The following is a 16,351-nucleotide window of genomic DNA, read 5'->3' as shown; positions in this document are numbered from 1 at the left end:
ACTGATTTTAAAACCGTGATTTGCTACAAAATGCTCGCGGATAAAAACCGCGGGAAAATTTGTAATCTATAGAACTTGGTTGACGCGCACGCACTGGCGTAAACGCGGGCGGTTGGTGATGTGTGGACGCACAATTTGTAAAATTTTATCGAAGCTGGCTACTGACATCCTATAGTAATTAAAAAATTTATCAGGATGGTCTCTTAAGCTTTGATACTTCTTATGAAAGAAACCTTTCTCAAATCTACGCCCAGTAAGTGGATGGATCCAATATTTTCTTCTTTTTCTATTTCTTATTATCAGAGCAACAACACATACGGCTACCTTGAAATCCATCTTCAAACTCGGGTCGTTTCGCGATTTTTTATCGTGGTGTGTGTGTCTCAAGCGATTTCGCGGTTGTAGCGATTAACCGCTTGCTGAAAAAAATCGTAGTGCTGTATATATACTGTAGTGTGAATCTTGGTATAATTGGAACCATATAATAATTATTCATGTGTTAGATGCCGATAATGGGAATATTTTCACAATATACTTCTTCAACTTTCTCGTCACCACATCTATTAGTTAAATAATTAACTTAAATAGTGTCGTTCCTCACTTAACTTTGTCGTTTTTGTTTTATAAAACCAAAAATAGTTGCAAACAATAATTTACAAATTTTTTCAAGACAAATAAACTTTTCCATTTACGTCCCTAATGAGATTTAATCTTAAGATTGGGAACCGCGTTCACGGACCATTGAACGTTTGAAGCTATTTTACATTTGAAACATCATTTAGCTGAGGGCTCGTATAATTGATTTATTATACAAAAAATTGATGAGGAATGTGTAAAATTAAATTTTTTAGAGTGAAAATGCCACTATTATATAATCCTGAATATTAAATTGCTCATTTTCCAGGCAGATTCGAACAATCTGACTCCAAGGCGACGACCTAATCAGACGGCCATTAACGCATTTTTGCAATAAATCATTAAACGACAAAATTGATTGATGAAATTCTAGTTAATTCCATCCAAAATACTTAACAGGCAATAAAAATTCAAATCGAGCCAATTCTAATTTTTTTACTCGTTTTGATTCTCTTAGTAAATATCACTTTGAAATTAGTATCTCCATCTTTTGATTTCTTTCTTATGGCGCCATCTATTAATGAATTTTGAGGTTTGGTTTAAAAGTCCTATTACTTTCAGTTTTATATAAAAATTGATTCAATTGATTCACGCGATATTATTAGATATTTCACTTTTCACAAAAAATAACTGAGTATCAATAGGTTGATTAAAATTTAGTGAAAATTTGATTAAAACACAGTAAATTACTACTCAGTGAATTTTTACTCTACTCTAACAACTTCGAAAGAATAACTTCAGTTTCATGAGCACGGTGTTTTTTCAAAAATACTTAATCACTTAATAAGTTGTATGACTAACTAAGAAAAACACATTTTTTGCCAGAGTCCAATTTATTCATGAATTTATTCTCATTCAAGAGCAATACAATCATTCCAACCCTTCTCTAGCAGTGTTTTTTTCATCGTCATATGAGGTCGTTTTTCCTTGATTTTTGCATTCAAGCTATCCAATATATCTAAGTAGTATTTGCTATTGATTGTGTCTTCCTTTTGGAATTTTTTCCTCAAGAAGCAATGATAAATTAACACACGAAATCCAAATCCATTGAATCCATTGTTTATATAACAAAAGTACCTTCACTTTCTTCTGACTCATCGAAATGTTTTCAAAAAATACACATAGTCTTTTAAAAGTTGGTAGTTAATAAACGTCATATGAATTTGACAATGGCGGTGCCATCTGTGGGTCAGTCACACGACTTATAGAGTGATGATATATGACATTTTTATGTCAAAAATTTCTTTAACTATTTTTATAGGTTATCTTTGCCCCTCGATTACAATATTTACTTTTATTGTTTCATTGGTTAAAACTGCTTCAGTTATTTGTTAACTTATTTCAGTTTACGATTAATTCAAGTCCACATGTTAGAACAGGTTTTTAAACAAGCTTTCAACTGAAAGAAGCAGTATTGAAACTGTTCTGTTCATTAATGTTGTCTGTACTATACGAAATGTGCAAAAGCTATGTAAATAATTTGTATCTACATCTGTAATGCATTCAGATTGTGTATCTATTCTTTAACCTACGGTAAGCAGAAGACAGAGAAATCACAGAGAATCAGTAGATCAAAAGATTGTTCCAGAGAGCAGAGTTAATCAAAATATTTAACAATATTATATTGTGTGTATCTAGTAATTAAAGCACTGAATCCGGGGATGTATTTCTTTGACAATCACTATTTGTTTTGTTATAACAAAGTAAGATATTCTCTAATTATTTGGCATCAATACCTAGTCATCCTCAATAGTAGTTTATGCAACGATCTAGCGATAGATTCACAAGACATCGTATGATTGAAAATAACCAAAGGAAATTCAACAAAACTCTCTATGAATTATTTATTGTAAATTTGTTTTTTGCCGATTACGTACCGATGGTAATTGAATTAGAGTGCATACTAATGTTTCTTTCATTCCTATTTTCAATTGAATTGCAAATAATTTAGTCAGAATATGCACAAAAAAGCTGAAAACATGCTGAAAAAATTCTCGTACATTGAATAATTATAAAATAAACAAACATTAAAATTTTTCTACAATGTTACTAAGCTAAACCTGAAAATGCTTTTATTACACAAAGGGAATTATCGTTAGTTATAAAAACAATGAACTACTAAATGTTTTCCATTTTCAATTACAAAATTTTTCTCCTCTCTAAATTTAAAAATGGTAAAACTTTTTACAACATCAACTGCTGTACTTGATGCGTTTTTTAATTTCTGATTATTGCAGGGTCCATTTCAATGGATTTAGTAAAATTTCCCTCTAAAATATTAGCTGCTTGGCTAAGAAATTGAAATCCACATTTGTTTTTTCAAGCACATTTTTGAATTTTTGAAAAATTTTGCCTCCCATTTTGCCTGTAATCAAAACTATAGTTGGTTTCTATGAACGAAATTTGATGATCTATTTCTGTGTTTTTAAATAATTGCTTAACATCAGTAAGGGATTGGAAAGATCCGTCAGACAATTCTGAAAATAAATGTTTTAATTGACAAAGATTCTCGAAATAAAAAAGCAGCATCCAACCAATTGCCCCATCTTGTAATAATAAGATGGAAGGAAGAGGTGTCTTCGATATTTTTTTTTTAGAACTGAACCCTTACAAGCCGTTTAAGGAAGACTTTTTTCATTTATAAATTAAATTCTTTAAGCAGGGACAAGACATGGTACAGGTTGGGTCAAAAGATTTTTAAATTTTACCCAGTCTTTTTCATGTACGGTGCTGTATCCAACAAAATAAGCAAAAAATTATATCCAAGAACAGGCGTATTTGTTCACAATTAAGGAATATAACGAATTGTGAAAATCAACTGATTCATATGCCGCTGTGGAGGAAACAAATGCTTTTGTCGTAAGTTTTTGAGGTCTGTTAATTTATTTGATCGATTTTAAACCTTATTATTACCAGTTTTATTGCGAAATTGCTCCTTAAAGAGTTGCTACGAAATGAAGTACCCTGGAAAGTGGTTTTATTGGCTTTTTCCACTGTGCAGTGTTGTGCCTGATGTAGGCAAACACAAGTATATTGGAAACTTGTAGAAAATGAGTAGAATTCTGACTAAAGCTATTTACTTCTGCTGAGAATGGGTTAACGTAAAGCTTAAGTTTGACCTTGTATCTTTCAGCTGCCACCGGGTTATCACTTTGAAACCAACCCATGTTTGAGTCCATCATCTTCACGCTTCTAATGAATCGATCACAAGCCAACATCACTTCATTGCCTTTGATGGTTTCCACAATTTTCCAAGCAATACGTTCACCCAACGTCCGTTTAAGTTGGGTATTTTCCTTCCCTGAATTAATATTTAAATCATACACGTACCCCATTTTTGCATCCGACCTCTCCCAAATTTTAATTCCCCTCTTCACTGATTTCATTGGCAAATATTATTTTAGTCTCGAACGCTCCTTAACTGTCACTACGAACTGCTTGGAATGTATGCTTCAAACAAGTCACTTGGTTACATTTTCAGGCTTTTCAGGTCGATTGAAGTTTTGACAACAGTGTCGAACAACGATTTCAGGACATCGCTTTCATAATGGCATCATTTCGCTATGATTGATTTAGAGACCAAAAGTGTGCCAAGGCAGGCACTTTGTTGTAACACATGACCAGTGTCTCCTAGGAGCATGTAATTTCTGAAATGTCCGTCAAAGAAACGACTTCCTTTCTCCCAACATTGATCTTTTACAACCTCGTGTTCGTGTATTGGGTTTGGTCAGCAACAGGCTATCAGGAAACATTTTCTTGAAAACATCCAACTCTGTTGAGCCATAAAACTTTGATATGGCAAAGTATTCGGGAACACGTAAAGTCCAATAATGACTATAATTCCTCAATTTTCAAATTGTGATATCAAAGAACGAAGGAGGCACTGAACATCACACGAATAAATCACCCTGTATATATATTTAAAAATAACTGTTTCAACTGTATTAGATCCACTGAAATATATATAAAATCTAGAGTCCTCTCAATACCATGAAACAATAAAACAATACAAAACTCGCCCCACCCGGAAAACCAAGAAAAAGTAAACCGAGTACACACGAGAATTGTCGTACGTCCGCGAGTTTGATTGCCTAATGCCTCCTTTAGTTAATTCATTCTTGAAATCTTTTTGGTTTGACAGATATTATAGGATTTTATAGAATTTTTATGCCTTATAAATAAATAAATAAATTTCATTTGGAACGATAGTTTGGACATTATAACGAACAACTTCAGATATTTTGTAACAAATATCTGTAAATCCCAATGGAGATTCATCATTTCGGACTTTAACTTGTCTCTTGTCTAAACTCAAATTACCATTCAAAGTTTTCATTAGATGGAACGCATTGAATGTACTTTTGGTAGGTTCGTATTCCATCTAAATAAATGATATACTTCATTAGAGTTATGATATATTTTTAAAGATTAATACATATTTTCCGTGTCTTGATTCCTAGCCATTTTTGAAATAGTTGGTTTTTTACTCACGTAAAAGCACTTAAATATAAAAGTCTCGTGTCGTGACAGATTGTACTGCCCCGAAGCTACCGAAAACCTCTTGATATTCAGTGAAGTGTAGAATTCAGAACAGTTTCAAGTTTTCAGGAGATTACATAACTAGCTAGGGAATTATTATTATTTCAATTCACTAATTTCTAAATGTATTTGTTTTGTAATTATTATATAGAAATTTGGAGTTGGAAAAAATTATATATTAAGAATCTGTAAATCTTGCAATTATTCATGTTAATGATGACTGGCTAATTTCAATATCATTAGATATCTACTGATAAAAATTTTGGGTTTTTCTTGAACATACAATGTTATATATTCACTAAGGGCAGTTGATAATTACTTGTTTTCCTATCTACTTGTTTTCCATATTTTACTTACAATACTCTGCGATATAACTAAGAATTAATTCAAAAAACTAATATTGATTCTAATGCTAATGAACTCTTGATACATTTTTTTCAGGTATTTTCACCTGGGGACTATATATGCAGGAAGGGTGACGTAGGAAAAGAAATGTACATCGTCAAAAGAGGAAGACTTCAGGTGAGAATTTTACGTACTTCCTTACTTAATCCTTATGTCTATCTACCTTCACGGCTATAAGACAAAACATCATTACTTATATTATAAATGTGAAAGCGTGGATATTTGTTACGCTTTCGTACGAGTATAACGTTTTATCTAATTGAATTGTCTTCAGATAACGAATCAGACATTCCATAGACATAGAGAGTCTGTAAATACTGCAGTAGGTAGTTTAATACCTGAAAAATCATGTAAATACGCCCTGATCTAACAAATATTTGAGAAACTTGCTTATTTTAATAATTTAGAGACATTAAAGGCGTGGACTTTATGGACTACATATTCAATATTGAGATCTGAGCTCACCGTGCGCAAAAATGTCGATAACAAGAAGCTTTTGGTTGGCTGAAGAGACGGTCAGCAAGATATCATGCAAAAAAATTGGAGATTTTGACGAAGGAGAATGTAGAAAGATTTTGTTTAGAATTGATATTATTTTACTTGAAATCAAACCCAATTTTACATCTACTAAAAATCAGCTATATTTTCTAAGGTTATAATCAAAACTGTATTAATAACATAACGTTACAAACTACTACGTTTCAGTACGGAAAACAACCGAATCTCTTTTTGCACTCGTTGTTCGCACTTTTTTAATAGGTGGCCTCGCCAAGAAGCTCTTATTAAGCGGCGTTGCCGATACGCACTTTTACGCAGGCATACTGGGGAAACTGAACAGATTTATAAAAAAGGCTCAAGACGAAATATTCCTATTTGCAGAAGTACAACTTAATTTACGATATGTTTATAATTTATTATTGAATAAATTTGTTCCCTAGTTTGCAATGATAATAGGGGTTGCGAGAACCTACAAAAAGGCACCTTTTTGAAAATTTCAATTCTAGAAAGTAAACCGCGAAATTGTATCACATCTTCAAATGAAATTAACACTAGACAAATATTTCAAGAGAATATTCACCTAGAAAATGGACTTAATTTAAATAACGGTGTCTTTAATAATGTTGTTTTCAAAATTTAATCTTAAGATACTATTCAATTAAAGTAATGAGTTAATTGTCAGTCTATGCAATGAATTAATTGATAAATTATTCTTTGAAACTTACGTAAACAGTTACGTAACTACTTTTCATAACTGATATATGAAGATTATGAAAAATGTGACAGTTTCTAATGTCAAGCAGTGACAGATGATAGATGATTGTGTTATTAGGAGTAGAAGACTATCATTATTGTTGAGTCCAGATTCTGTGACCGACAAACATCAAATTAAATAAAAATTAAATGACAGTTCCTGTCTACTTGATTACAACGCCCATAATTGCCTATTATTGTGTTACTAGTACAATAATAAGCGTTCATTATTTTACTAGAAATAGAACTGTTTGTCATTTTAAAATTACGCGTGAGTTTTTTCTTTTTGAATGAATATGTTATTTTATTGCAATAAGTTCAATTTTGGTTCTTAGGACTTGAGCTAATGAATACACTCGCTTCCCTCGTGCTTCTATCTCGTGAGCAATCGACACCTTATCACCCTAGTTGCTCAATATACTAATATACTGCCCATCGTAGCAATGCTTTTTAATTCAAAATATCTTTTTTTATTTTACACATTAGTTGAGTTATTTCATAAAATTTCTCTTAAATATATCTCTGTATTTTGTTGATAAAAACATGGCTGTACCAGGTAAGGTCAACAAAACCGGAGTAGAAATTAGAATACTTTGATTTAAGAGCATGCTCCTATGGAGTCAGTGCAAAATGAAATATTAATGATAAAGGATCTATTGTGTCCCCCTTTCTATCCATAAATCCCTTCTTCTTCTTATTAATTTTCAAGATCTCATGATATGGTAGTTTTGCAGGCTCCTCGGTATCAGTTCCTGGGAGGTGGACTGCCTGTATGATTGTTGGGTGGACTGAGTAGCACATAGGTCATGCAGCGCGCGTAAAAGGAGGAATGTTCTGAGGCTAGGCTAGCACCCTGCCTGGGGTAAAAGAAGCATACTGCTCACAGAACTGCAGGAACAGCCTCGGAAACCATCAATCTCACTCCTTTTAAAAAGTCTAGAATAAAGGATGGCTTTAATTGCCAGAGATCTTCGTCTTCTATTTTAAGCACTTCAAGGTGTAGTGCACTGCACACCTTCGCGTTTCCCAATTCGAGACAATGTGGATAGAGGTTCTCTGTGCAACAAAATCTGTACGCCGCATTGTCTGCTATGTCTACCTTCTTTTCCAGTGCTTTTTCCATTATTCTGTGACTGATACCCCAAAAGGGTTTGGGTCCTATTGAGGGCTTGTTTGTCCCCGCTGAAGCGAGCTTGTCAGCTATTTCATTCTCCTTCGCTTCGGTGTGTCCTGGAATCCATTGTAGGGTAATTTTTCTAGGCAATTCCAAACGAGTTTGAATTTTATGATATTGGAGCTTAGAGCTCTAATGGCCTCCTTACTATCGGACAGGATGTTGATCTCTTGTAGATTGAACTGAACTCATTCGCATAGATTTCTGTTCGAAAAATGTTTGGTGCGCTGCCCAGGCTTTCAGAGTGTTTGATTCTGGGCCCGTACATTTAATGGCTTTTCTGTTAATTTCTTGTATGGTGCTTTGATCCCACTTACTTTTACAGTTTATTATTGAGGTGAAGTTTTTCCCAAAGCTAAACTTATTCGATGCAATGTTCCGAGACATGTCCGGGGGTTGATCATTATTTAGATTTCGTCTCTGAACATTCTAAGTGATATTTTCTCTCCCACACTTTCCATTGTGGAGAGGTAGTAGGTTTAGAATCACTTCTGGTGTAGCTGTTAAGCAAGATTTCATGGCTCCAGTTGCACATAAGTAAGCCACTCTTTGTACCTTTGAGAGATTTTTCCTCGTGGTATTCAGACTAATTCTAGTACCCCATACCACTGCCCCATATGTGGTGATTGGTCTAACAATTCCTCCCTGCAAAGTTTCTGCACATTATTAGAGCTTTTGTGCCCCTGAGCTCTATTATAATACGGTGTATTAGGCGCGGGTGCGACGCGTTTCCTGTCTACACCTTAATAAAAACAAGCAGATGAAGAAGTGTTGTTGTTTTTATTGAAGTTATAAATCAATTTAGGTGTCGAAAAATTGATAAACTACCTAAAGCAATGATGTCGCAACGCAGTTTATCCATAGCAAAAATTCAAAACTAATCAATAAGTTTATGTGGCTTATAACACGTAGTACCAAGCAAATTGGTCGCTCAACCCGAATCTGTGTACCGTAGTACGGTCAGTCTCCTCCTCATAATATCTCACCCACATATTGGATGGAAGTTAAATGTGATGTGCAAGATGACTACGGTAAAACATTAACGCCTGCTTATCAGATGAAGATCTTACAACTAAGTAAATATCATTTTAATATCGGCCATTTTACAAAAATCTTACCAAACCGGAATGTATGAAAATTGTTTAACCCCTGAGATAATTGAAGCGTTATCAGAGTGTATAAACCTCGAGAAATTCATTATATCTGACATTAACTCGATGGCTACGAATCTTCGAGTCGAAATTATACGTAACTTTTTAACAAGGTAATTCGAATATCTATTAATTCAATCCATTTCAGCAACGCATCAATCGTATCTTCTTAAGTATTTTAGTTACATCTTAAAGTTTTGCCGAAGTTGTAGAAGTTTCTAAAACTTCTTGATAATGAGAAAGGTTCCTTCGAGTTTTTTAATCTACAAAATTTACGAGCCAATAAAATAAAAAAATTAGAAACGTCCAATAAGTAGAGATTAATTTTTTTAATTTACAGAAACCTTCGATTATCTGTACTGCCACATTCATATAATTAAAAAAATCAATAAAAAGTTTTTCAAAAATGGAATGAATGTAATTTATAGAAAATATTCTTTTGTAATTTATGAGATTTAAACTTACAATTTACTCAAACACAAATATTTCACAATTTTAATTAATTTTCAGAGGATTTTTTCTTTGTTTACTCTTTGATTAGTAATAATTTGATAATAATCAGCACATTCTTCGAACATAAAGGGATACATGGATGTAAAAAAGAGACTACAGCAAGAAAGAGAAATTTATTATAAATTACGTGTTAATAAATAGAAGAAATGTAGAATAAAAGTAATGAGAAGCAAAACGTGTAAATAAAAAGAAATTGAGAAATCGATAAAAGTAACAAATAGGATACCATGAAAAAATATAATTAACACCCTAGCAGTGTAGAAGAAATTAACAAAAATTGAAATTTTAGAAACTCTATTTGTAAAGGGTAGCAGAAAAATCGCGGCAAAATATGAAAAACAAATAATACGAGTAAAGCTAGTTAAAAAGTATCATGGGAGGAATTTAGACGGAATATGGAGGAAGATGCAAAAGCAAATCAAAAGCTATATCATCAAAAAGAACCTAAGGAAAAAAATATGAATAAAACAAAGGAGAAAAGAACGAAATAATAACAGATTACCAGAATATAATGCAACGATAGAAGGAACACTTCCAAAAGTACTTCACTCATCAATACATACAGGAAGGTAGAAAAGAAGAAGAAGAATACACGGAGCATGATAAAAGACAGAAACCAATAACAATGGAGTAGATCGAAGAAAGCTAATAAGAGGGAAACAGAATATCAGCTGAAATGATAATAACTCTAGGTAATTGAAGAAATGAACTGCTACTGAAAATATTCATTGAAGCTGAGGATGTCCAAATTATAGAGGTATTACTTTATTGAGCATTGTATACAGAAACATACTTGAAAAAAGCTGAGAACACTAATTGAGTATCAATCATTCGAAGCCTAAGTGGTTTAAAGCATAATACAGTGTACAAGATCGTGTATTCACAATTAAACAATGAATAAGGGAAAACAGAACAAATAAAGAACAAATAGCTGTTGATAGTGTAAAACAAACATAAATTTGGGATAATCTGAAACTGAGAAACCTACCCAAAAGACAGATATCAGAATACAAAGTCTATTTGTCAGCAGCAACAGTTACGACAGAAAAAACAATTTGGAATTCTCAAATCTGAAATCAGGCAGGGAGGGCTAGTGATTATAATAGTTATTCTGATATAATTAAAGCAACAAAAACTGAATCCAAGAAAGTAAGAATAGGATATAGCATACGTTAAATTTAATAGGATCATCATAATGAGCCTTTGCAGATGACCTTATGAGATGTGCATCTACCGAAATGGATTTAATAAACAACACCAAGATATGGAAAAGGGAGCTGCAGAAGTGAAATATAAAAATTAATGATGCAAAGTCAAAAGTAGTATACATAGGAGAAAAAAATAGATAGATAAACATAAAGATATAGGGAGAAAATATCGAAATGATCAAATAATAAGGCGTGATAATACACAGTCAAGTAACAAAAGATGCGATATATGATAGAATTTTCTATTGCCTTGAAATGCACTTCCATCAGTAGGAAAAACAGTGTATCCGTCAATACTAGCATATATTGATGTGAAAGCTGGATATTGACAAACAGAATAAAATACAGAATACATAAAATAGTCGATGAAATATTGAAGAAAAATGACAGTAAAAATAAAACGAAAGTACAAAACAGTAACAAAAGAATTGAATATTGAATCGATTACCTAATTTCAATTTTTGTACGGAAATTGGAAAATGCTCGAAAAACTTTAACGATGACTTGAGAAAACAACCAAACCATTTTGTTGTTACCTTAGGTAGCATAACTGAATTCAAACTATTTTCACTTCACATACCCTATTGCAATACGGAAGCTATTTAATTTTAAATGTATCGGAATATATTTTTTTATGAAATAATCAATCATTATGGCATACACCATGTTATCAGAATCGCTTGACGTCTCGTCGGATAAAACTCACGGCTGCTACCTAAAAAAATCTACTTTCTGTCTATATGCTTCTAATAACTTTTTTCCTTCCGACATCCAAGCTTTCCGTTAAAAGTAAATACCGATATACGATATAAAATTCCATCACCTCCTGCTTATATCGGAAAATCTGAATAAGATTATAAAGGTATACTTGTACTAGGGACTATTAGCGAACCTAAGTTGTGCGATTGAAACGCTACGAAAATTTTATACAAAAATTATATAGAGCGCGGGTAAATTGTGGAAAAATAATTATTTTCTCCAACCATCAAAAAATGTTGACATTTTTGTACTATTTTCAGGTGCAAAAGCCATCAATTCCCTTACCATATAAAAATTTGCTCGTTGCTTAGCAACACTTTTAATCCTAGGATTTAAAACGCTACTTTTAATCCTAGGACTGGGACTAAAAGTAATTGCATTTGAGCTCTCTAATTGAAATTTGAAGAAAAAAACATTGTCTCTTACAAACTTAGTAAAACAAACTAATTGGGCAACTATATATTTTCATCGTGTTCGGGATTCATTTTGGAAGCAGCATAAAAACTACTACAAAAATTATATGATTAGTACGTCTACTGACGTCTACTTGACAATCGATATTTACCAACAATACCAGATATCCATCACTACCGACTTGCTATCGCTGTTATAATTAATAGGTGTTCAAATTTATTACCAAATTATTAACGATTTTTGAATAAAACTAACTTTATTTTAATTTTGACTTCGTTGGAGAAAATAATTATTATTCAAACAATTCACTTTTCACAAAAATCCTGAAGTAAGTACATATCAAATTCCTATTTGGGATAATATACTTAGTCACCAATTTTGACGTAGTGACATAAATGTCTCAATGGTTGTTAAGTATTCTGAAAGAAGAAGAAAGGTACCGCACAAAATTCTATTACATCAAAAATTCAACGAGGATAATCCGGATCGCCGTATACAGTTTTGTGACATTTTTCAGGATTATGTAACCGCAATCCAAGTTTAATTAAACAAATTATGAGGCTAAATGTTCCCTAAATAATTCAGTCAATCAAATTGCAGATACTGGAATAAGGATAATCTTCACTGGAGTATATATTACCCACTGTCAAAATAATTAATGACATAATTTTTACGGGAGAATGCAATTTCTGCGAACAAAAGCTATACCATTCCTTGCGATTATATTTCCAAATGTTAACTATTCTAATTTACCAGATGATAGTATTTTGTACATCCCTGCATTATGCGAATTTGTAAGTCTGTTTTTCCTGGGGTAGATTTGTAGAAGAGGATCAATAGAGTGGGCTCCTAAATCTCAATATTTTGTCAATGGTGTTATTTAACATCATTTGTTTATATATATAAACCGCAAAATTCACAGCAAAAAGGTTTACGGAAAAAAACTGTTTTCGTCGATAAATTTAATGCCAAGAGGCCAGTGGATAGCATTTTGAGCATTTAATTTTTCTGGAAAATATTATGCATAAATAAATTTAATACTGCAATTCTTCTATTGTAAATTTATTTTCTCAATAAATTTAATTCCTTGTTGTTTCCCTGTATAAGCATCAGTCAGATAAGTTATTATTACCTAGATACAATTTTAAAACTTATCTATTTGTCAACTTTCTCATCAATGATATTTGAAATATTTTCTCCTACTTCTTCAAAATAATTTGATTTTAAAAAGAATTTTCTTCTTCAACCAATTTTAGTATATTCAATTGCTAGGTTTGTGTCTAGTTGATTGTATTATAATATTTTTCTTTAATTTTCATCTATTAATTAAGACGTAGCTTCTTAAGTTTTGAGATATGGCAACACTGATTTGAATATGTCAAATCTGACATTGCCATCATTAAGTTTGACATTATTATCGGTGAATTTACTCAGAATCTGTTGTCATACGTGTGCTATTTGAGTTATTTATTATAATATTTTCGCGCGATAATCGTTTGTTGTGCCAGAAAACGTCGATGAACTGATATTGCAAGATCCTTATATACCGTTAGATCGAGGCATACTGGGGCATTATTTCCACTCGCATACATTCAATATTGCGTGGATATTTGACTATCGAACAGATTTGTTAACGTTGGATACCGCAAAATTCGACAATCGTTCAATAAAATCTCGTGTCGATTGGTGCAAAGAAGTACTGAAAAAAATTCAATCGCGATTATTCCTAAGAGATTTATGAAATCATGACAGGTGACGAATCGTGGATCTATGCATGTGAACCCGAATTTAAAGAACAATCGAAGATATGAGTTACTCAAAACGAGCCCGATTCACCAAAAGTTGTTCGCGCACAAAGCACTTCTAAGCAAATGGTCGCCTCATTTTGTAGGGCAATGTAGAACGGTTAATTCTGAATTAGCAATTGTTTCCCAAAAGTGTTGGAAAAAATCGGGGAAACCAATCTCAGGAGACGAATCATTTATCAGGACAATGCGAGTTATCACACATACACACATAGTTCATACAAAAACGTTTTTGAACAGTCAAAGCAGAATTGATGGGTCATCCGCTGTACAGTCTTTGTTTGGCACCCAAATATTTCTTCTTATTCCCACAGATCAAAAATAATTTGAGAGGTCAACGTTTTTCTATACCTGAAAAAGCGGTTGATGCGTTCAAATCACATTATTGGAGGTATCTCAATCGGAATGGAAAAAATGCTTCGCCAATTGATTTCAATGCGTGCAAAACTGTATTGACCTTAATGAAGAATATTTTGTAAAACAATAAAATCATATCCAATTATAAACATTTCTTTTTATTTTTCTGTCTCAAAACTCGTATTATCTACTAGAAACTGACCGATACTGTTATTATTCATTACACTATGCAATAACTTTTAGGTTGTGGCAGACGATGGTTACATCGTTTTAGCGACACTAGGAGCTGGTTCAGTATTCGGTGAAGTGAGTGTGTTGGACATAGCAGGAAATCGAACAGGGAACAGAAGAACTGCCAACGTCCGATCTTTGGGATATTCGGACCTTTTTTGTCTAGCTAAAGATGATCTTTTAGTCGCTTTAGCTGATTATCCAGAGGTAAGTTGTTATTAATATAAACTACTGAAAGTAAGTTATGATGGTTTAGGAAAAAATCATCACTAGGCTATATAAACTCGGTAAATTTCGTGATTACAATCCAAAATTTTTTGTTCTTGTAGTTCTTTACTTCTGTTAAATATAAGTAAGTATTACTATTTTGCTAACTGCTACTTTTAACAGTTCATTCTCTCCTTCTATTTTCACTAGAGCAATATATACCTTTCAATGTATAGGAACTGAAATACAGTAACCATCATTTATACCGTCACTAGTTGTATTGTCGATTGTATTGATTCAATTTTCAAAAACAGTTATGAATAGTATTGGAAGCTCGATCAACGCCTGCGGATAAAATACTATTTATAGTATTTGATTAGTTTGATTTCATTTCATTTCAGTTTCAGTTCTCATTATTTTCATTAGTTTCATTATTTTTTACGAAGTTGCTACTATCTTCTTTCTAACGAATTCTTGAAAACAGATGGATAAGGATGAACGCATTGAATACGATCTTTGCTCTTGACTATTTTCCTTCCTCCCAATCTACCAGTTCTTTCTTCGTCTGTTGCCTTCAGTCAGTTACTTTCTTGTTTCTTTTTTTGCTGTCTGCGAAATGATATTCTTGTAATGGCAAAAAGAGAGCTCTAGGCCAATAGTAACCCATGACATGCATGTCAGGGTGGCGCGCCTGGCAATTTGAAATAGCAGGCAGAACTAAGATTGGTGTAGATTTTGAAATATAGCAACAACATAAATATTTAATTTCGAGTTTACTTATTGCAAATTCAAAATAATATACGAAACTGTAAACAAGTTGGAAACGTAGCTAAGTTATGGCAAGTTAGGATAGAACGATGGGACGTTTCTAGAAAAGAAAAGACGAGAATAGGTGATTTTTAACTTTTCAAACGCTCAGTGAGCGACATTGCCGCGGTTAAACGGGAAATTTCTAGTTAGTTTAGTTTAGTACGAACTACGTATTATGAATATAATAATGATAATAATCAAAGTTCAGTGGTGAAAGTTGTTATTACGATTAATTATCTTGGGTATGTCTATTTTTCATCGTTTTGTAACGTAAGCTACGCGTGTAACTGTTGTAGATAAAAAGCAGAAATTGGACGTTCGGTCCTTTCAAAATACTTGAACAAGTGATTATAGTTTAGCACGGCAGAGAAATTGAGCCATATATGCAGTATATCCGGAAAGCGAATGCTGATAGAAAAGAGACAATCCGACGAGCAGTTTTTTTGGTATGCAAAACAAGCCAGATTCTTTACAATAATAAGACAGGGAAAAAATCAAGTAAGATATACCAGCATAAGCGTGGACTATAGAGATGCGAGCTACTTAAATGGTAGAACGAAAACAACAGATCGACGCCTTTAAACGGAATATGGTATTCAGTATTCCGTTGGCTGAAAGTGTAGGAGTTAATAACATTTTCCGATTGGCAATCGTTGCGAATACTTTGACAATAACCGTATATATGAAGAATTGATCTCTCTGCTACTATTCGAGAGAACGAGAGTAGGAAGATATACTATCATAATTCATTAAATATTTTGAGAAACGGGGACATAACTAAGAGTTTTTTTAACTGCAGATAGGGCTCCCGCTGTGATCGGGACACGTAAAGTATTTGGATTTCGTCTTAATGCACGATTGGTAAACTTCTGAATTCCATTATTGTCCACT

At 32.8% G+C, this 16,351-nt stretch overlaps 1 protein-coding gene across 1 annotated transcript in view; it reads left to right on the top strand.

The window, feature by feature from the left end:
- The window catches only part of LOC130448631 (cyclic nucleotide-gated cation channel subunit A), an 83,685-nt gene that overhangs the window by 55,965 nt on the left and 11,369 nt on the right, over nt 1–16,351 (top strand). Inside the window, exons 6-7 of the mRNA XM_056786072.1 lie at nt 5,617–5,697; nt 14,456–14,650. Of these exons, the coding sequence (XP_056642050.1) occupies nt 5,617–5,697; nt 14,456–14,650 (276 nt within the window). The remainder of the gene's footprint in view (nt 1–5,616; nt 5,698–14,455; nt 14,651–16,351) is intronic.

This window comes from Diorhabda sublineata, chromosome 9 (genome assembly GCF_026230105.1).
Source record: "Diorhabda sublineata isolate icDioSubl1.1 chromosome 9, icDioSubl1.1, whole genome shotgun sequence".
Taxonomy (NCBI): domain Eukaryota; kingdom Metazoa; phylum Arthropoda; class Insecta; order Coleoptera; family Chrysomelidae; genus Diorhabda; species Diorhabda sublineata.
This window is presented reverse-complemented; position numbering and strand designations above follow the sequence as displayed.